The sequence below is a fragment of the Pristiophorus japonicus genome, chromosome 12 (assembly GCF_044704955.1).
Source record: "Pristiophorus japonicus isolate sPriJap1 chromosome 12, sPriJap1.hap1, whole genome shotgun sequence".
Classification (NCBI taxonomy): domain Eukaryota; kingdom Metazoa; phylum Chordata; class Chondrichthyes; family Pristiophoridae; genus Pristiophorus; species Pristiophorus japonicus.
The window spans coordinates 50,045,825-50,069,594 of NC_091988.1; the positions used below are offsets into that span (position 1 = coordinate 50,045,825).

Here is a 23,770-nt window from a genome sequence, read left to right on the forward strand (position 1 = left end):
TCTGGATGTATTGAACTATGCATAATATCAATGTTACTTTCATTGGATCACAGTGATTGATTTCTTTGTGCTTGTATTCCTCCTGTCCAGGTGTGTCTGTAAACCAGATCAGATTGGAGATGGGCGGAAGTGCATTGGTCCCATAATGGAGGTGATCCAAAAATTAATCACCAGTCAGGACAGCGCTGCATCAATGACGATGTTTGGTAAATTTCTCAAATATTCTCAAATTACTGTGATGAATGAATTACAGGTTGAACCTCCCTTATCTGGAACTGTTCTGGATAAGGGAATTTTCCAGACGAGGGGTGGTCACGTTAAATTGGATGGTACAGGCACTGAGCAAGGGGATATTGGGGCTGGCTAGCTTGAGGCTGGGAGTGCGGCAGAGAGTTTATGGGAGGCGTGGGGGGGTGGGGGGGGGTGAGGTGCGATGGATCGCAGGGTCAAGCCAGAGATTGCGAGAGGAAGGACTTAAATTTGTTCATGTCGGAGTTCTGCGCATGCGGCACCCAGTGGCCGGGAATGGTTCTGGACAAGGGATGATTCTGGATAAGGGAGTTTTGGATAAGGGAGGTTCAACCTGTACTATAAACCGCCCTTTCCTCTCAACCCTCTAAATCTTCACTTGCCAAAGCAAAAGTTGTGATTTATTAGGAGTGAGAAAATGGTTTGGATTTTACAGTACTTTTTAAGACACCTTTCATGCCAATGCTTTTCCAATGACTTGTGCTTATTCTCAATGTCTTTCAAACACTGTTCCTGCTAAACATTACTACCTTGTTACACTGTATTCATTTAAAAAACTTACATTTCTTCACACTGGGTTCCTTTGCTCCAGGTTAAGTACCAGACAGCCATAAAATATTACATAAATGCACTCACAGTCCTCTTCACACATGCACAATGCAGAGGCCCAATATGCGTGCAGTAACATTAGACTCTACACTAAACAACGCCAATCCTTTGACCAGTTAATTCATTATTCTACATCCTCAGAAGAAAACTCGACACAGTTGAAATAAAGTGCAATTCTACTTAATTCTACAGGAGGAATATGGCTTTTTTTTTTAGCCTGTTGCTTCTCCTTGGTGGCAGCATGTGAATTGTGTGTTTTACAGCCTGATACAGTGCTTCTTATAGGAGCTCCTGACCCCAGGAGTCAGTGAGGTGGCTGACTGACAGGTGTCAATAGGAGCCTCTTGCTGGCTCTGTACCTACTTGTGCTAGGTCCTAAGATGACCCTGGAACTGATGCTGCCCGCTGTGGTGGTGGCTGGCCTGTCTTGCCATTTTCCAGCACATCATCTATCATTGGTGAATGGGTTTGCTGGATGTGGGTCCATTCTGAAAGGCAATAGGCTTATCTGTGCCTACTTAAACCACGTTCTTGCTGCCGAGACTGCTTCAGTATGTCCACTGATCTGGGTAGAGATAAGCCTCTGTGAAGCTATGATAGTAATGAAACCCTATGTAATGGCTCTCCCCATCTAATCTCCCAGCATGTTGAAGCCTGGCAGCCTTTATAGTGCTGCCTGGGAGACACATTCATGCCACTCAAACACAAGATACTTTCTCTTGACAAGCACATTTGGCCACTGCAGCAACTCCTGTCTACATCTTTTCCCTCCCCAGCACAAATATGCCATTAACCACAGACCCTTCTCTTTGCTCATCAAATTACAAGCTCCATTCAACCCACCTAATATAAGCAACTTCTCAATCTTGACAAGAAGGATTTCTGCATGAAGAACAATGTTGGTGTAGCCATATATTAATGTCAAGCCATACTGCTTATGTGCAGAGTGCTACCTAGCACTTCTTTTTTCGTATGGTAGTAACAAAGCAAATCAAATGTCAATATCTAAGTCAGATATCCAGGCCAGAAAGCAGTTCTAATGGACCTAATGAGATCAGAGATGCCCTGTATCCTGGTTCTCTATGCAATTGTTGGAGCTGGAATCATTATAAATGCCTTAGTACAATACATTCTTGGAAGCTGTGTCTAGCTTCTCTTATCTTGCCATATTTAATCAGGTCGTTCAACTTTTTCCTGCACTTGTGCCATGTATGGGGTCATAGAATTAGCAGTAGCTGCCCCAACCACCTCTTTCCATTGCTACTATGCTACTCTTCTTGTAACCTTATGCCAAACAGAGCATCCCTCCTCTGCGTTACTTTCCCCAGCAGAATTTCACAGCTGCATTTAAGAAACTAAAGACTCCTTGACCTGCCGCAGACCCACCTGACACTGTTGCTCTGCTCTGAATCTATTTTTGCAGACACCTGCTCCTTTAAGTTGCTGCAAACCTTTAAATCCTTCAGCAGCACTCTAGTACTTTGCTCCCAATTTTCTACCTGGAGCTTGTCCAAAATATTTTAATGATGCTAACCTCAGAAATTCTGACACGGTCAACATCAGGCCCGCACAAATTGTGCACTTTACTTCCAGTCAGGATTTTGCCTGGAAATCTAGACGATGGGCCAGATTTTGCTGTATCAGGGCATCTAATGGTGTCTACCATTAGTTAGACTGGCTCTTGCAGGTTTAGGTTTTTGAATTTTTTGCATGGCAATTTCCTGAAAATGCGAGCTGATAACAGCGCAGTGAGGGAAACTGGGCATCTGGGACCTGAGTGAACAGGCCAAGCTACTGTGTATCTTCTTAACCAACCAGAGTGAAGTATAGTGAAATTAACAGTGCAAGGACTGAGAAGGAAGTGTACATTAAAGTGGACGAATTCAATGTCAAATCAGGTACAGAAAGAGAAATAAAGAGAGGCAAAGAAAGATTGGATTAAGAGAAAGAGAGAAAATAGAAACCAAATTAATAGACATTTAAAAATATTTTAAACATTTTTAAAATCGCCAATAACAATTAAAACCTGAAGGAATGAGTCTCCACACTTGTACTAGTTAATTTTCAGTGCTGGAGAGGTTGATTGGCAATAATTAACAATTATTACGCCGTTAAAAAGGTGCTTAGACTTGACAACTTTCTGAGGTGAGTTTAGTTCATATTTACCACGCAAATACTGCAAAATCACAGCATTTAATGCCTGTCAGTGAGATGCCATTTTCACGAAATTACGGTCGAAGCAGCGCAACTTGGACAGCAACTTTTGGATTTCTGCGCATCTGCCCCTCGCCTGAAGTTGCCGAAACGTTTCCGCATAAATAACGGCGAATGCCATTAGCCTCACCGTTATTTTGGCAGCAAAATCTGGGCTTATAATTGCTTCAAAAAGTAATTTCATATTAATATCCTGTTACTAATTCTCATTCATAGTAAATCAGATTTATTTATTTTGAAAGAAGAAATGCTTGAATATGTTCTGCTTAAATTCTCTTTTTTTTATCTTTTCAGATAATGGATGCTTATCAACATTGAGTAAAATGGGACCTTTTACTGTCTTTTTTCCTCTAGTCAAGAAACAAAAAAAACACGAGGTAAGTTATCTTGGAAAACAGGTAGACAAATTGAAAGTACTTCCCCATTTTATATAGAAAACTGTTTTTCTCAGTAAAACCCTGTTTGACATTTTTGAACTTGGAGCCATGCAATTCCAGGTCACCTTCCCTAGGGACGGGAAGGATCTCCCCTCTGTAACATCATGGGTGGGAGAGAGTCCTTGTGCACCATTGAATAACTCATTAGAAACTATGGGGACTGGGAACAGCCTGAGATTCAATCCGGAGTTGCAGGACTCTGAAAAATAATGTTACAAGCAGGTAAGAACTAAGATTGAGGAGCGGGTACGGAGAAGATTTACAAGGATGATACCTGTACCTATCAGGAAAGGATGAACAGGCTGAGTCTCTTTTTTCCTTGAAAAGAGAGGGCTGAGGGGTGATCTAATAGAGGTCTTCAAAATTATGAAAGGTTTTGATAGAGTGGATACAGAGGGAGTGTTTCCACTTATCGGAAGACCAGAAGTAGAGGCCAACAATATAAGATAGTCACCAGGAAATCAAATAGGGAATTCAAAAGAAACTTCTTTACTCTGGGAATTGTGAGAATGTGGAACTCTCTACCACAGGGGGTGGTTGAAGCGAACAATATAGATGCATTTAAGGGGCGGTTAGATTTGCATATGAGGTAGAAGGGAATAGAGAGTTAGGGTTAGATGAGGAAAGACAGGAGGAGGCTTGAGTGGAGCATAAACACCGGCATGGACTGGTTGGGCCAAATGGCCTGTTTCTGAGCTGCATATCCTATGCAATGGGGTTGACTTGCAGTTTGGGTGCTGAAGAGGTCTAAGGATAAGAGGTAAGCCATTTAGGACCGAGATGAGGAGAAACTTCTTCACTCAGAGAATTGTTAACCTGTGGAATTCCCTACCGCAGAGAGTTGTTGATGCCAGTTCATTGGATATATTCAAGAGGGAGTTAGATATGGCCCTTACGGCTAAAGGGATCAAGGGGTATGGAGAGAAAGCAGGAAAGAGGTACTGAGATGAATGATCAGCCATGATCTTATTGAATGGTGGTGCAGGCTCGAAGGGCCGAATGGCCTACTCCTGCACCTATTTTCTATGTTTCTATGTTTCTATGTCTATGTAAGTGGCATCCATCAAACACTACAGTCAGGAGGCTTGAACCACTTTCAGATTTGGGCCTCATTAACGTTTTGTCAGTGAACTGCGGGCACCAGACAGGCATGCTCTGCCCATTTCCCTTTCCAAGTTGCATTTGGGGTCCTACAACAGTCGAAGGACCCCGATTTGCATGACTAAACAGCCTCCTGCCTGTTTTGGGCAGAAGTGTGTGGCACCCATATATAAGCCTGCCTGAAAGTCGATTCAGGCAGGTAAATGGGCCCAAAATGTCCCCAGTGGACTTTCAACTGCCAGTTGCCAATTTCTCAGGCAAGAAAAGAGCTGCTAACAGTTCAAAGTCTCTCCCTATGATTCTAGATTCTGGGTAGAATAAGCTGAATAGCTAGCTTTTCAATTAGTGCTACCTACTCTAAGCCAATTTATCTGGAATTTCCCAATATCCTTTTATATTTTTCCTTTTCAAATATGTGTACTTATCTAATTCCATTTGCAATGGTTTTGCACTTTCTGCCTCAATAGCATTCCATGTTCTCTCGTTGCACACTGTATGAAAAAAAATCATCAAACTTACCCCTTTGTTCTTCACAGTGATTATCCTGAACTTATGTTCATTGTTACTGGTCCACTAACCAATGGAAACAATCTTTCACTATGTACCCTTTCAAATCCTTTCAGAATGTTGAAAACCTCTGTTAGATTGCCCCTGAACCTCTGCTGTATCCGTAGAGGAAACAAAAACTATTTCAAGCCTTTCTTCATAACTATGAGCTCTGGTGAACCTTTGCTGTGCCCTTTCCATGGATCCAGTAGACCATTCCTTAACAAAATGTCCAGAGCTTCACTCCAACAAAATCAATACAATCAATACAAAATTAAAATACTGCGATGCTGGAAATCTGAAACAAAAACAGAAAATGCTGGAAATACTCAGCAGTTCAGGCAGCATCTTTGCAGAGAGGAACAGAGTTAACAGGACCAAAATTACCCCTCTCAAAAAGCCCCATTAGCACTTGCGGCAGGCACTATTGGGGTGCTAAAGGCTTTTCGCCCGGGATGGCGGCGGAGGAGGAAACGGGTTTGTGCTGTGCCCTGTAATTTTCATCTGGGGCGTCAGCGCACACGGCAATGACATCATCGCTGTGCGCGCCGACCCCTTATCGCCCCATATCGACCCCTTTGCGCCCTGTGGGGGAAATTGCTCCGCAGGAGCGAGGTTAGTGCGGGGTGATGCCACCGCGTTCGCGGGTCCCAAAGCTGTTGTGGCTGGGGCGCCCCGTCCGCCCTTTAAGGGAAGGGCCTTGCGCCGCGGCCGGCATCTTTTTTTTTTGTCGGTTGACAATGGCAGCCATTGGTTCGGCGCCACTAAAGTGGCTGCAGAGCTCGCAGCGGCCCTCCCCTTTAAAAGAAGAGTGGGACTTTGTGACGCGTCAGCATGACGCGGCCATCATCAGCTCGGTGCTGATGTGCTGAGCGCTGATGTGCTGAGCGTCGAGCCCCGCGAACGAGCTACTAGCGCCCCATTACCGCCCCCAACAAATGCTTTTGTTTAAAGAGGCCAATTCCGGGAGATTTAGCTGCCCGTCTTGCTACATTTCCAGATTGTTCGAACTGTTGCGCCCCAGTACCGGCCGTGGGGCAATTTCAGCCCCAACATTTCAAGTCGATGACTTTTTGTCAGAACTGGAGAAAGTTATAGATGTAACAGATTTTTAAGCAAGTGCAGGGGCAGGGAAAGCGAAATGGGGGAGGGGAGGAAAGAACAAAAGGGAAGGTCTGTGATAATGAGGAAGGCAGGAGAGATTGAATGACAAATGTGGTGAGGGTGAAAGGCAAAAGGGGTCTAACCAATGTCTTGCACAAATTGAAAAACACTTTTTGGCTTTTCTATTCAATCCTACATATAATGCTCAGAGTTCAGTTTTTTTTGCTCTTTTTTGTATCCACACATGCAGTGAGAAATCATCAACCTCTGTGTGACTAGAAAGCTCTGTACAATTTGGAATTCGATACCAAACATCTTGAACGTTTTAACCAGTTAATTTGAAAGATGGCAGTAACTCCTTCACATTTATGACATGTGTTTCAATCTAAATTCAAGAATGCATTCAGGTTTATCTTCTGATGCAATAGGTTAATTGCCAGAGAAATTACATTTTGAATGTGGATGTGAGAAATGAAAAAAGCCAATGAAAGAGAAATTAATCTTGAATCCTTTCTGCCTTTGATGGTAATCAGTTTTGGCATATTCGGGTTCAAAGTGCTCTCAAGTGGATCCAATCTAGGCATTCACAAATAAACCTGGACCTGCTGTATCGTGGACACATCAGGTTTTCGTTGTGACACTTCATTTGACACCCATTCCTAGTAATTTGCATTTATTAATATTTAATCACATAAAAATCTTCTCCTAGGGCAGAGACGCTGAAACATTTGTTTTTTCAAAAGTCACATTCCAGTGGATGGTGTTTCAAAGAGCATTTATTTTTTTCAATCATAAATTATTTTCACGTGAATAGCCAGAAGCTCCATTATAAGCAAGAATGTAGAGAAAATGGAAACATTCTTCACTGATATCCTTTTAACTGTAGCATTGGGTCCCAGGCTCTCTGGGCTGGATAATCTTTTTCTAACCTCACACATTGTAATGCTGAAACCAACACTGATATTGCAATAGTAAAGCTACTCAAATGCTCATTACTGTACTGCTAATTCCTATTCAACTAAAATAAATGTAAAATGCGTTTCCCTTTCCTTATTATTTTAATTTTACTTCTATCCGAAATATTCACTCTAAAGCTTTTCTTTGAAAAATAAAATTGAAAACACTTTCTGGGTCTTAATTGGATGAAAAAACTAGCCGATAAACTCAGCTTTGAGTCATCCTGAAGCGAGTTTTCGTATGTTGATCCTCCCTGAGTGATGAGAGTCACATCCAAAAATGGAGCCATAGATTGGCTGAAAACTGTTTCCAAAAGCCATTTTTTAGCCAACGAAGGTACAGGAATCTAAAAATTTACAGAGGCACATCACTGATGTTATCAGGTATCAAACTTTGATAATGATTTCATTTTCTAACTGTGTGTTGTATTCTGACAAAGGTAATAGAGACAAACAAGTTTTCATGCAAACAACATATTATCCCTGGTGTTCTGCTACTCAAGGACTTAATAGACACTAAGACCTTTGAAACATTGGCCGGTGATACAGTTGAAGTGACCCAGACAGAAAAGGTAGGGTAATTTATAGTACAATCTTTGGTTTTGAACATTGTACCTTGGGCCTTATGCGGGAATAGTTGCACGTGTTTTAAAAAATGAAATATTTCAATGTTGGATTAGAACTGTATGTTTATTCTCTTCGAATGAAAAGTCAGGGAGTCATAGGCTTGATTCCCGCTCAACTTATGCTGAATGAGGAGAGACTAAGTGAAGGGGAGAATCACCCCAGGCAGTCCTTAGCAATTCCTTGCACCCAGCTACAGGTGACATTGGCAGCAGCCTGGCTGCACTCTCACCCCCTTGTCAATGGAGAGATCCAGACCAGACAGACAAGATGGGTGATAAATTACACTAAATAAAATTACATAAAAATAAAATACAAAATGTAAAGTCCTGTCCCCTCAGTACAGATTTCACACGAAGCATGTAGTGAAGTCAAGGTCACTCTGGACCTGCACCTTTTATTTCACAGCTCTGGAATGCTGCACTTGCCTGAGACCTGTGCTTATATACCTGTCTCTTGCAAGTACACCCCCGGTGGTAAGGTATGCTGGTGGTTAGAGGTCATATCTTATTACAGTCATGTATAGCATGTTGGGATACAGTTATATATAATAATGTAAGATACATGACATCACCCTCCCCCAAGGTCTTATTGTCTTTATAAGTTCAGTCTCTCAGGTGGTCTACGCTCTCGCGTGGAACGTCTGAGTTGTGGTTCAGTTATTTGTTTTGGTGTCTGTTTTTCTTTGAGTGTGGTTGCTGGTATCTCGCCTGGGCTGTCTGTTTCGATTGGTGTGATTGTTGTTGACTCGCCTGGGCTGTCTGTTGGGATTGCCCTTTCCTCAGGTTGTTCCCTCTGTCTGTCCACAAATGTGGTGCGAGTTCCACATTGTAGTCTGCCTCTGGTTCCGCAGTGCTGTTGGTAAATCTGCTTTTGACTTGGTCTACATGCCTCCGGCAGGTTTTGCCATTGTCCATTTGTACTACCAGTAGCCTGTTTCCTTCCTTGCCAGTTACTGTCCCTGCAAGCCATTTGGGACCCCTGCCATAGTTTAGTACAGACACTTTGTCCCCTATCTCATTCCATCTCCCCCTCGAATTTCTGCCATGGTACTCAGTCAGCTTACGGCGCTTTGCCTCAACGATTTCGTGCATGTCTGGGAGGATTAATGAGAGCCTTGTTTTTAAAGTCCTTTTCATCAACAGTTGCGCGGGGGGGATCCCAGTCAGTGAGTGTGGACGAGATCTGTATGCCAACAGCAGTCGCGACAGGCGACCCTGCAGCGTGAGACCTTGGATTTTAAGCATGCCTTGCTTAATGATTTGCACTGCTCTCTCCGCCTGGCAGTTGGAGGCTGGCTTGAGCGGTGCCGTCTTGACGTGATTTATGCCGTGGTCAATTATAAAGTCTTGGAATTCTGCGCTGGTGAAGCACGGACCATTGTCACTGACTAATATGTCAGGGATTCCGTGCGTTGCAAACATGGCTGTGAGGCTCTCCACAGTGGTGGAGGTTGTGCTTGAGTTTAAAATGGTGCATTCGATCCATTTTGAAAATGCATCTACAACTACGAGGAACATTTTGCCCGTGAATGGGCCCGCATTGTCTACGTGCACCCGCGACCACGCTTTGGTAGGCCAGGGCCAGGGGCTCATTGGAGCCTCCCTGGGGGCATTGCTGAGTTGGGCACAAATGGTGCACCTTCGGACGCAGAGCTCCAAGTCCGTGTCAATACCAGGCCACCAGATGTGGGATCTGGCTATGGCCTTCATGAGAACGATCCCCGGGTGCTCGCGGTGCAGCTCCCGGACAAATGCCTCTCTGCCTCGCAGAGGCATGACTACTCGGCTGCCCCACATCAGGCAGTCTGCTTTAGTGATAGCTCATGCATGCGCCTGTGAAAGGGTTTTAATTCCTCGGGGCAGGCATCGCGAGCCTCTGCCCAGTCACCGGTTGGGACACATCTTTTTACGAAGGATAACATGGGGTCGCTGGCCCACCAGGCTCTGATTTGGCGAGCCGTCATGGGCGAACCTGTGGACTCAAAGGCATTGATTGCCATGACTATCTCACAGTCCTGTTCGTCAGACCCTTCTGTGGTCGCCAGGGGTAGCCTGCTGAGCGTGTCGGCACAGTTGTCTGTGCCTGGTCTGTGCCTTATGGTACATAAGAACATAAGAACATAAGAATTAGGAACAGGAGTAGGCCATCTAGCCCCTCGAGCCTGCTCCGCCATTCAATAAGATCATGGCTGATCTGGCCGTGGACTCAGCTCCACTTACCCGCCCGCTCCCCGTAACCCTTAATTCCCTTATTGGTTAAAAATCTATCTATCTGTGACTTGAATACATTCAATGAGCTAGCCTCAACTGCTTCCTTGGGCAGAGAATTCCACAGATTCACAACCCTCTGGGAGAAGAAATTCCTTCTCAACTCGGTTTTAAATTGGCTCCCCCGTATTTTGAGGCTGTGCCCCCTAGTTCTAGTCTCCCCGACCAGTGGAAACAACCTCTCTGCCTCTATCTTGTCTATCCCTTTCATTATTTTAAATGTTTCTATAAGATCATCCCTCATCCTTCTGAACTCCAACGAGTAAAGACCCAATCTACTCAATCTATCATCATAAGGTAACCCCCTCATCTCCGGAATCAGCCTAGTGAATCGTCTCTGTACCCCCTCCAAAGCCAGTATATCCTTCCTTAAGTAAGGTGACCAAAACTGCACGCAGTACTCCAGGTGCGGCCTTACCAATACCCTATACAGTTGCAGCAGGACCTCCCTGCTTTTGTACTCCATCCCTCTCGCAATGAAGGCCAACATTCCATTTGCCTTCCTGATTACCTGCTGCACCTGCAAACTAACTTTTTGGGATTCATGCACAAGGACCCCCAGGTCCCTCTGCACTGCAGCATGTTGTAATTTCTCCCCACTCAAATAATATTCCCTTTTACTGTTTTTTTCCCCAAGGTGGATGACCTCACACTTTCCGACATTGTAGTCCATCTGCCAAATCTTAGCCCATTCGCTTAACCTATCCAAATCTCTTTGCAGCCTCTCTGTGTCCTCTACACAACCCGCTTTCCCACTAATCTTTGTGTCATCTGCAAATTTTGTTACACTACACTCTGTCCCCTCTTCCAGGTCATCTATGCATATTGTAAACAGTTGTGGACCCAGCACCAATCCCTGTGGCACACCACTAACCACCGATTTCCACCCCGAAAAGGACCCATTTATCCCGACTCTCTGCTTTCTGTTCACCAGCCAATTCTCTATCCATGCTAATACATTTCCTCTGACTCCGTGTACCTTTATCTTCTGCAATAACCTTTTGTGTGGCACCTTATCGAATGCCTTTTGGAAATCTAAATACACCACATCCATCGGTACACATCTATCCACCATGCTCGTTATATCCTCAAAGAATTCCAGTAAATTAGCTAAACATGATTTCCCCTTCATGAATCCATGCTGCATCTGCTTGATTGCACTATTCCTATCTAGATGTCCCGTTATTTCTTCCTTAATGATAGTTTCAAGCATTTTCCCCACTACAGATGTTAAACTAACCGGTCTATAGTTACCTGCCTTTTGTCTGCCCCCTTTTTTAAACAGAGGCGTTACATTAGCTGCTTTCCAATCCGCTGGTACCTCCCCAGAGTCCAGAGAATTTTGGGAGATTATAACGAATGCATCTGCTATAACTTCCGCCATCTCTTTTAATACCCTGGGATGCATTTCATCAGGACCAGGGGACTTTCTACCTTGAGTCCCATTAGCCTGTCCAGCACTACCCGCCTAGTGATAGTGATTGTCTCAAGGTCCTCCCTTCCCACATTCCTGTGACCAGCAATTTTTGGCATGGTTTTTGTGTCTTCCACTGTGAAGACCGAAGCAAAATAATTATTTAAGGTCTCAGCCATTTCCACATTTCCCATTATTAAATCCCCCTTCCCATCTTCTAAGGGACCAACATTTACTTTAGTCACTCTTTTCCGTTTTATATATCGGTAAAAGCTTTTACTATCTGTTTTTATGTTTTGCGCAAGTTTACCTTCGTAATCTATCTTTCCTTTCTTTATTGCTTTTTTAGTCATTCTTTGCTGTTGTTTAAAATTTTCCCAATCTTCTAGTTTCCCACTAACCTTGGCCACCTTATACGCATTGGTCTTTGATTTGATACTCTCCTTTATTTCCTTGGTTAGCCACGGCTGGTTATCCCTTCTCTTACCACCCTTTTTCACTGGAATATATTTTTGTTGTGCACTATGAAAGAGCTCCTTAAAAGTCCTCTACTGTTGTGCCACCATTTAGTCTGTATTTCCAGTCTACTTTAGCCAACTCTGCCCTCATCCCACTGTAGTACCCTTTGTTTAAGCATAGTACGCTCGTTTCTGACACAACTTCCTCACCCTCAATCTGTATTACAAATTCAACCATACTGTGATCACTCATTCCGAGAGGATCTTTTACTAGGAGATCATTTATTTTTCCTGTCTCATTACACAGGACCAGATCTAAGATAGCTTGCTCCCTTGTAGGTTCTGTAACATACTGTTCTAAGAAACAATCCCGTATGCATTCTATGAATTCCTCCTCCAGGCTACCCCGTGCGATTTGAGTTGACCAATCGATATGTAGGTTAAAATCCTCCATGACTACTGCCATTCCTTTTTCACATGCCTCCATTATTCCCTTAATTATTGCCCGCCCCACCATGAAGTTATTATTTGGGGGCCTATAAACTATGCCCACCAGTGACTTTTTCCCCTTACTATCTCTAATCTCCACCCAGAATGATTCAACATTTTGTTCATTAGAGCCAATATCGTCTCTCACAACTGCCCTGATATCATCCTTTATTAACAGAGCTACCCCACCTCCTTTCCCTTCTTGTCTATCTTTCCGAATCGTCAGATACCCCTGTATGTTTAATTCCCAGTCTTGGCCACCTTGCAACCATGTTTCTGTAATGGCCACCAAATCATACCCATTTGTAATGATTTGTGCCATCAACTCATTTACTTTATTTCGAATGCTGCGTGCGTTTAGGGAGAGTGTTTTAATACTAGTTTTTAAACCATGATTTCTAGTTTTGACCCCTCCTGCAGCCCCTTTATATTCAGTGACCCTTTTTGTTTTTTGCCTTGGGTTTCTCTGCCCTCCACTTTTACTCATCTCCTTTCTATCTTTTGCTTTTGTCTCCGTTTTGTTTCCCTCTGTCTCCCTGCATTGGGTTCCCATCCCCCTGCCATATTAGTTTAACTCCTCCCCAACAGCACTAGCAAACACTCCCCCTAGGACATTGGTTCCGGTCCTGCCCAGGTGCAGACCATCCGGTTTGTACTGGTCCCACCTCCCCCAGAACCTGTTCCAATGCCCCAGGAATTTGAATCCCTCCCTGCTGCACCACTGCTCAAGCCACGTATTCATCTGCGCTATCCTGCGATTCCTACTCTGACTAGCACGTGGCACTGGTAGCAATCCCGAGATTACTTCTTTTGAGGTCCTACTTTTTAATTTAGCTCCTAGCTCCTTAAATTCGTCTCGTAGGACCTCATCCCTTTTTTTACCTATGTCGTTGGTACCAATGTGCACCACGACAACTGGCTGTTCTCCCTCCCTTTTTAGAATGGTATAGTTGTAGGACGCCAGCATGAGTGCCCACCATTGAATTCGTGCCGAGGCGTTGGCGTTTATTGCCTTGCTGTCGGATAGGAAGGACGTGAGGGGCTTGTGGTCAGTTTCTAACGCGAACTTGGCCCCGAAAAGGTATTAGTGCATCTTTTTGACACCGTACACGCATGCGAGCGCCTCCTTCTCTACCATTGCGTACCCGCGCTCCGCCCGCGAAAGCGACCTGGAGGCATAAGCTATGGGTTGTAATTTGCCCGCACTATTGACATGTTGCAAAACGCACCCGACCCGATAGGCTGACGCATCGCATGTGAGAACTAGCTTTTTACCTGGGTCAAAGAAAGTCAAAACACTGTTGGAACACAGAAGGTTGCGTGCCTTATTGAAGGCACGTTCCTGGGCGTCCCCCCAAAACCAATCGCACCCCTTCCTGAGTAGCACGTGGACAGGCTCCAGCAGCGTGCTTAAGTTCTGCATAAAGTTCCCAAAGTAATTGAGTAGCCCGAGAAAGGCGCGCAGTTCTGAGACATTCGGGGCCTGGGTGCCAGGCGAATTGCTTCTGTTTTGGACTCTGTTGGGCGGATTCCATCAGCGGCAATCCTTCTGCCCAAAAATTCAACCTCGGGTGCGAGAAACAGGCACTTGGATTTCTTGACTCGTAGGCCTACCCGATCCAACCGCTTTAGTACTTCTTCCAAATTACGGAGATGGGAGTCGGTGTCCCTGCCCGTGATAAGTATGTCGTCTTGAAATACAACCGTCCCCAGGATGGACTTGAGCAGACTCTCCATGTTGCGCTGGAATATGGCAGCTGCCGACCTGATGCTGAATGGGCATCGATTGTACATGAAAAGGCCTCGATGTGTGTTGATGGTGGTGAGTAATTTGGATTCCTCGGTCAATTCTTGCGTCATGTACGCAGATGTGAGGTCTAATTTTGAGAAAAGTTTACCTCCAGCCATTGTGGCAAATAAGTCCTCCGCTCTGGGCAGCGGGTACTGGTCCTGTAGGGAGACTCTGTTTATGGTAGATTTGTAGTCCCCACAGATTTGTACGGATCCATCAGGCTTCATGACTGGGACGATGGGACTTGCCCAGTCGCTAAATTCCACAAGTGATATAATGCCTTCCCGCAGAATCCTGTCTAGTTCGTGTTCAATCTTTTCCCTCATCACATAGGGTACAGCTCTGGCCTTGTGATGGACCGGTCTAGCATCCTGTGTGATGTAGATTTTGACTTTGGCCCCTTTGAAAGTGCGCACACCTGGCTGATAGAGATGTTCAAATCACTTTATAACTGTTGAGCAGGAGGTCCATTCCTCTAATGACATGGCATGGACATCATCCCATTTCCAGTTTAGTTTTGCCAGCCAGCTTCTTCCCAGCAGCGCTGGGGGGGTCTCTGGGGACAATCCACAGGGGAAGTCGGTTCACTGTCCCTTTGTGTGTGACAGAGAGCATGGCGCTGCCAAGGACTGGTACGATTTCTTTGGTATAGGTCCTTAGTTTGGTGTCGACCCTTGTGAGTTTTGGTCTGTCTCTTTTATGCGGCCACAGTTGTTCAAATTGTTGAGCGCCCATGAGAGATTGACTCACTCCTGTATCCAGCTCCATGTTGACAGATATCTCGTTGAGTAGGGCCCTCATCATTACAGGAGGCGTCCTGTCGTAGGAGCAGCGGCCATTGATTGTGTTGACCCGCTGTACATCGGTGTCCCGGGTACTGTCCCCACCGTTTTCTGGTCCGCTTTCTGACCCATCCGATTCGTATACTAGCCGAGCTGGCGTTTTTTTGCACATGCGGGCCAAATGCCCTGTATATTCACAGTTCCTGAAAACAGCCTGCTGAAATCGACATCCCCTTGACGAGTGCCCACCCCCACACCTCCAGCACAGACTGCTTGCAAAGAATGAGCTGTGTTTGGCTGATCTCTCTTGAGCTTCTCTCAGTTTGTAGTTGATTGCTCTCATTTTGGTTGATGAGGTGTGAACGGCCGTTCCTGTGGTCCTTGATGGCTTCTGTTGCCACTGCTTGCTGTCGAAAGCCTATTCTGCCGGTTTTGTCTGTGGGGGTAGCAGCTTTTCTAATGCTGTGAACTCCTTGTTCCATTATTTCGTTAGTTGTCGTACCTGCATTGTAAATCAACCTCGTTTCTTCTTCCCCTACCAAGAATGTCTGTGCAACCAGTGCTGCTGCCTCTAAGGTCAGGTTCTTGGTCTCTATGAGCTTTCGGAAAAAGCCTGCGTGGCCTATTCCTTCAATGAAAAAGTCTCTCAGCATTTCTCTCCTCAGTTCATTGGAGAACTCACATAAACTAGCCAACCGAAGTTCTGCCACGAAGTCGGATATGCTCTGGCCCACACAGCGTCTGTAGTTGTAGAACCTGTGTCTGGCCATGTGTAGGCTGCTCGCTGGCTTCAGGTGGTCTCTTACCAGTGCGCTCAATTCTTCAAATGACTTGCTTGCTGGTTTCTCAGGTGCTAATAGATCCTTCATTAAAGCGTATGTTTTCGAGCCACAGCTGGTCAAGAGATGGGCTCTTCTCTTGTCTGCCGTATCGTCGCCTAACCAGTCTTTGGTTACAAAGCTTTGCTGGAGCTTTTCTATAAAGTCCTCCCAATTGTCTCCCACATTGTACTTTTCACCTGATCCCTTGTTCGCCATTCTGTGGATTCTGTAATCCCGTAACCCGTCGCCACTGTAAAGTCCTGTCCCCTCAGTACAGATTCACTCGAGGCATGTAGTGAAGTCAAGGTCACTCTGGACCTGCACCTTTATTTCACAGCTCTGGAATGCAGCACTTGCCTGAGACCTGTCCTTATATACCTGTCTCTTGCAAGTGCACCCCCGGTGGTTACAGGTCATATCTTATTACAGTGAAGTATAGCATGTTAGGATACAGTTATATATAATAATGTAAGATACATGACACAAAAAAAATCAGATAAAGCTTTTAAATGTTATCCATTGCACTGTGTTTAAGTAGGAATTTATCAAAAGCCTGCTTACTTTCCTAATGTAGCTGTGACTATCGGTCGAGGTATAATTTTTATAGCAGAGTGCTGGTCTGGGCAGATGAGTCAATGAGATCCTTTACAAAAGATGAATTTACCGTTGATCGTTTGGAACTGATTAGCATATGAGTTCCCTAACCAATGAACTGGAGAAGACTTGAGGAATATAAAGTTTCAATTAAAACCACCACCTTCAATCCACACAAGTGTTCCTATATTGAGCTGCTTGTGTATGATGCCAACAGTTTGCACCTGGTTGTATTCTATGTATTGTGGGTTGGTTAACGATTGTTTGCAAGAAGGACCTCTTGAGATTGTTGCCTGTGGTTACATTAGAATCATGAGAACATGTCACACCACGTGATCCAGGATCAGTAAAAGATAATTAAAAAAATATATATTCTCCACTGCCCCGCCTATTCCATCCCTCTTCCAGACCAACATTCTCCCCTCCTTAGGCTCCTGAATGGATATGGTGCGGTTTAGCTCCATGGGTACTGGCTCCCTTACCCCACCCAAGTGGAAATTCTTCACACGTGGGCCCAGACAGTGAGTTTGACAGATTATTTGACCATGGTCTATCCTTTCCTCACCTGATATCCTCACCTATGTCTTGCAAGAGTGACTGGGTAATGGTCAGTTGGAGGAAGTCTGAGAGAGATTTTTTGAACAGCTTTAGGGGATGCGATGTATATTGTAGCATTTCCAATTCCTTCCCAGATTAGATCAGTTTAAGTTGAGAAGAGGATAATTTGCTCTCTGATTTCCCTCCCCATCCTCCTCCAAAAGGGAATCATTTGCTTTCTCTCAGCACAGTGGAGGTTAGGAAGTCAAACTGTGGTTAATTATGGACCTGGAACCACAACATGCCATCTCCATTTTCAAACTGCTCCAGCTAGTCTCCAACAATGAAGTCTATGGGATGAAATTTCTCTGTACACCATACTGGTTAACACATTCTCATCAAGTTTTACAAGAATGGTTACAGATTTACAAGAATGGTTCCAGGGATGAGGGACTTCAGTTATGTGGATAGACTGGAGAGGCTGGGGTTGTTCTCCTTCGAGCAGAGAAGATTGAGAGGAGATTTGATAGAGGTGTTCAAAATCATGAGGGCTCTAGACAGAGTAGATCGAGAGAAACTGTTCCCATTGCCGGAAAGGTTGAGCACCAGAGGACACAGATTTAAGATGATTGAGAGAAGGTCCAAAGGCGACATGAGGAAAAATCTTTTTTACAAAGCGAGTGGTTAGAATCTGGAATGCACCGTCTGAAAGGGTGATGGAGGCAGATTCAATCGTGGCTATCAAAAGGGAATTAGATAAGTAGCTGAAGGAAAAACAATTGCAGGGCTATGGAGAAGGGGCAGGGGATTGGGACCAGCTGCAGTGCGCTTGCAGAGAGTCGGCATGGGCTTGACGGGCTGAATGCCCTCCTACTGTGTTGTAACCATTCTATGATTCTCTGATTCTAAGGGGTCGAAATTGTCCCTTTTTGCAACACGATTAGTGCCTCCAGGGAGTGCTGACGGGGCGTAAAACACTTTGTGCTGGGGGGGAGGGGAGGGGGACAGCGGGCGTTACCGGCTCCCGTGAAATTGTGTGAAAGTTAGCGAAGGCGCTGCCATGGTAGCACCGCGATGATGATGTCATTGTCGTGTGCCACGACCCCTTAGCACCACGCGCCGACCCGTTTCTGACCTACAGTTTGGCCAACTCACCAGTCGGCCTGTTGCGTGGTCCGGGCCGCCATTATGCAGTCAGGTACTCCATTTTGGGTGCTGGGCTGTGGCCTCGGCACCACTCCGCCACGGTGGCCTAGTGAAGGCCATCAGAGGCCCAGCAGAGTGCACAGCAGCCCTCCCCTTTAACCGAAGGGGAGGGGCATTGAAACACACCCCAGTACCACCCCGGAACCCACGGATGAGAAGCACAATCTCAAGGCCGGGGCGGGACTTCCACGGGTGCAGGAAGTTCTGCCCCGAGATGGTTACCGCCCCCAGTCGGATATTGGGGAATTTCTCTTCCTAAGTTCCTGCATGTGTCATTTTAATGATGCCCTTAACCCATTAAAATAACAGGTATTCGACCCAAACACATAAAAAGAAAGAAAGACATACATCTATATAGCGCCTTTCACAACCACCGGATGTCCTAAAGTGCTTTACAGCCAAAGAAGAACTTTTTGAATTGTATTCACTGTTGTAATTTATTGTGGCACCCCTTTGTGTTCCAATACTCCCACACCTTTCATTCTGTGATATATAGATTCCTTTGTCTATATCTGTGCAGTTGTATAGCAGAATAACACAATGGCAGACTGCTGCCTTCAGATGCGTATCGAGAGTAATGTTACGATTAGAAACTTCAAGATTTATAATTTGAGAAACCAATTTTCTCACTAATGTTACTTTCTCATTTCTCTGTGTCAGTACTTTCAGCTTCTATTTCAAAATAATACATACAACATAATGAAGGGCAACAAAGCAGCATCCAATGGCATCATTCACATGATAGACCAGTTTCTAACTGGAAGTTCTGAAAATCTTGGGGATCCAGAGGTAAATATCAAATTGAATAATATATTAAATATCGTGTTACATAAACTGAATCATTTTAATTTACCTTCTCCTGTTTGTCTAAGTTGTTGTCCGCTTTGCACGCAATGAGGGACTTGAGCAGTTTTACCTGACTTGTATCTTTGGGGAGGAAATCTGTCTATTGCTCAATTGTGTGAGACGGAATGTATATAACCTATGGCCTACTTAGTGTGATTATACTTACGTCTGGCAGAGTTTGCATCAATAATTCTGTACAATTCCCGATTTGCGCTCCCAGCATGTCAAGCTCTGCGCTAGGGATGCAAAATCTATCATCTTTGAATTAATTTACAAATTTGGTACACACAGTGTCCAAAAGGCCTTTTTTTTCCACGGGACTGGCAAATAAAATACGTGTTCAGTTTTACGGACATGATTTATTAGAATAGTTTGGCACACAGTGCGAGTTACTATAGAGTATACCTAGAAGTATGTTAAAAAGCATATTAGATAAACAAAGTACTATGTTTTGTATTTTTATATGGGTGCAAACTATAATTATAATGCTTGTAAAAAAAAATGTCATGGCATAGCTATCAAACCCACAGACACCACATTGAAGTACTCTACTTCTTAGCCCTACAAAGGAATGCAGAGCAGCAAAAAGTCACTCACAGAGTGTCAATCATTACATGGCTGCCTGGGGGAATGTAGGTGGTGTTTTATCTTCTTTCAGGACAATGTAGTTTTATTTGGAGCTGGTGTACTTGGTCACGGCCCTTGTCCCTTCCGACATGGCGTGCTTGGCCAGCTCCCCTTGGCAGCAGCAGGCGCACGGCGGTCTGGATCTCCCGGGAGCTGATGGTGCGGCGCTTGTTGTAATGGGCCAGGCGGGAAGCCTCACCCGCAATGTGCTCAAAAATATCATTCACAAACAAGTTCATGATGCCCATGGCCTTGGAGGAGATACCGGTGTCGGGGTGAACTTGCTTCATCACTTTGTAGATGTGGATGGAGTAACTCTCCTTCCTCGACTTTCTGCGCTTTTTGCCGCCCTTCGGTGGTGTTTTCTTGATTGTTTTCTGGGCGCCTTTCTTGGCAGTAACTGTTTTCTTTTCGTCAGACATCGTCTGGTTTAGTCCGAGCTGAGTTGGACTGGCAGGGGTTCAGCACATTGACCCTACGGGCGGGTCTGTTTGAAGGCAGGCAAAGAACACTGACTGTCCAGTGCTGTCTGAGCTCACAGTTATTTCATGTTATAGACTCACTGGGGGCTGCCTGACGTAGCAGGATAATCTACACCTTCTCCATGCTGGTGCTCCTTTACACATATCGCCTGCTCATTAGCTGGGAGCAGAGCAATGTCTTGGTTGGGGAGGCTGCTTTATCTGGACAGTAGTCACATAGGCAGGGATAGATGTCACTCGGTCCTTGAAAAGCATTCAACCACTGTCACTGGATAGATCGTATTTTCATTAATATTTGGAATGTGAGCATCGCTGGCAAGACCGGCATTTATTGCCCATTCCTAGTTGCCCTTGAGGAGGTCATGTTAAGCCTCACTATGCTGGGCAGTGTGTTTGACATTAGTGACTGCATGCCCAGATTAAAACGTATCATGAATCAACACTGTGCAAGGCACGAGCATACAAAATGGGCAGGCAGATAATTTGAGGAAAAAAGCATTTTTACCAATGTACTAACAAAAATGAAGTTAAGACTGATCATGATATTGCATTCCATTTAGGTTATAGCGGCCTTGAAATGAATGTGTGATATCAACGTACTAATTCAGTCATATGAAATTCATTTGTCTGCTATTTTAATTAATTTTATTTCCATTTTGCATTAAGAATGTCATTTCCACCCATGTTATGTCAGAGAAGGAATTCAATCCCTGTTCATACTGGGAGCTCAATTTTCTGCACTTATTTAAAAAAAAGACTATCCTTTATCAGCCATTGGGGGATTTATTATTTAACTTCCCTCAATTTTCTGCGTATTTCCAAAGCAAAGTGTTCCCTCCACATTTAATTTTGATATTCATATTTTCTCATTCCATCGTTTCTTTTATAAATGTTGTAATTCACAAAGATTTGTAACTAGCATATGTGAATCTGACATTTATTTTTTATTTTTAACAGAAAACAATTGCTGATATTCTTGCTCATGGACAGCTGTTTAGTAGGTTTGAAACCATTCTTGAGGTAAACAAAGTATTTGTCCCATTGAAATTTAAATCATAACTGTATTTAATCTTTTTATTCGTGTTTCTGTTCAATTAATTATTCAGGAGTCCAACTTGCTTTTGTGTTGATTTGCTTGTGAGGCTTTTGGCTTACTGTAGGTTTGTGTTTCATCTAATGGCCTATTTCAATTGCAGAACCATTTCAAGATGTAGTTTTAAGATCATGGGGTAGAAATTGCCCCCCCCCCCACCTGAAACGAGGTGCATGCACCCCATTTCGATGAAGTTTACCGCAGCTCTGGTTGAGGTCACCTCTTGAGCGAAATTCCGCTCTTTGTTATTTTTTTAATTCGGATCTGGAAGTCGCTCTTAATGGGGGCGGTGACTACACGAGAGGGATGGATTTGCGGCGACACCTGAGGGGCGGAAGTTGGGGGCGATGAGGAGTGACTGCCGCAATGACGTCATCACCGCGCCACGTCACCATGGCTCCTCCCTTCACTTAAAGGGGAGCCTCCGCGATTTTAAAACTTCGGTCCACTGGGCCACAACAGCCTGTCACTCAAGAGAGCAGGTGCCAGGCTGCCTATTGGCGGCCCGGACAAACCCGGGGGCATAATTGTCGGACCGACGTGGCAGTCGGCCAACATAAAAAAAACATGGCGGCAGCGACAGTGTGTCTTCCCCTCACTGGACCACTGGGAAAAAACAGGTTTTGGAACTGCCGGGCGGGTCGAAGATTTTCAGAAAGGAATGTCGCCGCCGGGGAGGTAGATCGGCGGTGCACACAGTGATGACGCTCTTAACACGGATCGGCAGCAGCGGAGCGGTTGGGGAGGATTGGGGCACCGCCTTGAAAACTCAGAAGGGCAATTGGGCTATCAGCGGCCATTCCACGAAAAGTTGGCGGCCTCTCCACTCCCCAGCGTGGCCGCCAACTTGCGGTGGTAACAGGCTTTAAGGAGAGGGGCATTTTCAGCCCCCATGAATCCTGACTTTGTAGTTGATCACTGTACCTTTTCCATTGGCTGGTGAAAGTCCAGTACAGTTTAGCAAGTGAAAAACTACTTGGTTGACTCACCGCACTCAAGACAGCAAAGATGGCTGCCAATGCTTCTGGTGACAACTCTCATATGGCTGCTCCTGTTCACATGGCTGCTGCTGCTGCTTCCAGAGGCGCTGCAGAGACCTGCCGTTTTATGTTAGATGATGGCACATTGGTATTGTGTTTGCCTGTGTGTAGACTTTGTCACCATTTTAATAATATCCCTAACTGATTGGTGCCCAACACAGGATTCCTAATGGGGTTTTTGCATGTGCATTGGATCCAGATAAGTTGCAGTCAGATACGAAACAGATCATAAGAACATAAGAAATAGGAGCAGGATTAGGCCATTTGGCCCCTCGAGCCTGCTCCGCCATTTAATAAGATCATGGCTGATCTGATCATGGACTCAACTCCACTTTCCTGTCTGCTTCCAATAAACCTTTACTCCCTTAACGCTCAAAAATCTGTCTATCTGCGCCTTAAATATATTCAATGACCCAGCCACCAAAGCTCTCTGGAATAGAGAATTCCATAGATTTACAACCTTCTGAGAGAAGAAATTCCTCCTCATCTCAGTTTTAAATGGGTGGCCCCTTATTCTGAGACGATGGGCCCAAATTGTTCTTAAACTGTCTTATGGCTTTTTCTACCTCGTGCAGTGTTGTGGTATTGCTGAGATGGTGGCGGGTTGCATGCTGCGGGGTGGAATCGAGGACACTCGAGTCAAAGGCAGAGTCTCAGTTGAGGAGATCTTCGAAATGCTCCTTCCAGCGGGCCGTGACTGCCTCGGTGTCTTTGATGAGTGTTTCCCCGTTCTTGGCCAGATACCTCACCAATACCCTGTAGAGTTGTAGCTGGACTTCTCTGCTTTTATACTCTATCCCCTTGCAATAAAGGCCAACATTCCATTTGCCTTCCTGATTACTTGCTTCACCTGCATACTAACTTTTTGTGTTTCATGAACAAGGACCCCCAGGTTCCTCTGTACTGCAGCACTTTGCACTTTTTCTCCATTTAAATTATAATTTGTTTTTCTATATTTTCTGCAAAAGTGGATAACCTCACATTTTCCCACATTATACTCCATCTGCCAAATTTTTGCCCACTCACTTAGCCTGTCTATATCCCTTTGCAGATTGTTTGTGTCCTCCTCACAATTTGCTTTCCCACCCATCTTTGTATCAGCAGCAAACTTGGCTACATTACACTCAAGTGATTAATATCATTTCATCCAAGTCATTAATATAGATTGTGTAAATAGTTGAGGACCCAGCACCGATCCCTGCGGCATCCCACTAGTCACTATTTGCCAACCGGAAAATGACCCATTTATCCTGACCCTCTATTTTCTGTTAGTTAACCAATCTATCCATATTACCCCCAACCCCGTGAACTTTTATCTTGTGCAGTGACCTTTTACGTGGCACCTTATCGAATGCCTTCTGGAAATCCAAATACACCACATCCATTGGTTCCCCCTTATCCACCCTGTAGTGTATGGAGAAAGAGTCAGACTGAACACTGTGAGCTCAAAGTAAAGTGTGACCTCAGTCTTTTATTGCG

General features: G+C 44.8%; 1 protein-coding gene across 6 annotated transcripts in view; it reads left to right on the forward strand.

Annotated features, from left to right (window-relative positions):
- Nucleotides 1-23,770, forward strand: part of stab1 (stabilin 1) — a 271,384-nt gene that overhangs the window by 45,604 nt on the left and 202,010 nt on the right. For 4 of the 6 annotated variants that reach the window (XM_070895414.1, XM_070895415.1, XM_070895418.1 and 1 more), the window contains 5 exons: nt 91-206; nt 3,367-3,449; nt 7,657-7,788; nt 18,864-18,992; nt 21,116-21,178. In XM_070895414.1, coding sequence (XP_070751515.1) covers nt 91-206; nt 3,367-3,449; nt 7,657-7,788; nt 18,864-18,992; nt 21,116-21,178 — 523 coding nt within the window. The remainder of the gene's footprint in view (nt 1-90; nt 207-3,366; nt 3,450-7,656; nt 7,789-18,863; nt 18,993-21,115; nt 21,179-23,770) is intronic. The other 2 variants (XM_070895416.1, XM_070895417.1) reach the window with 2 other exon arrangements.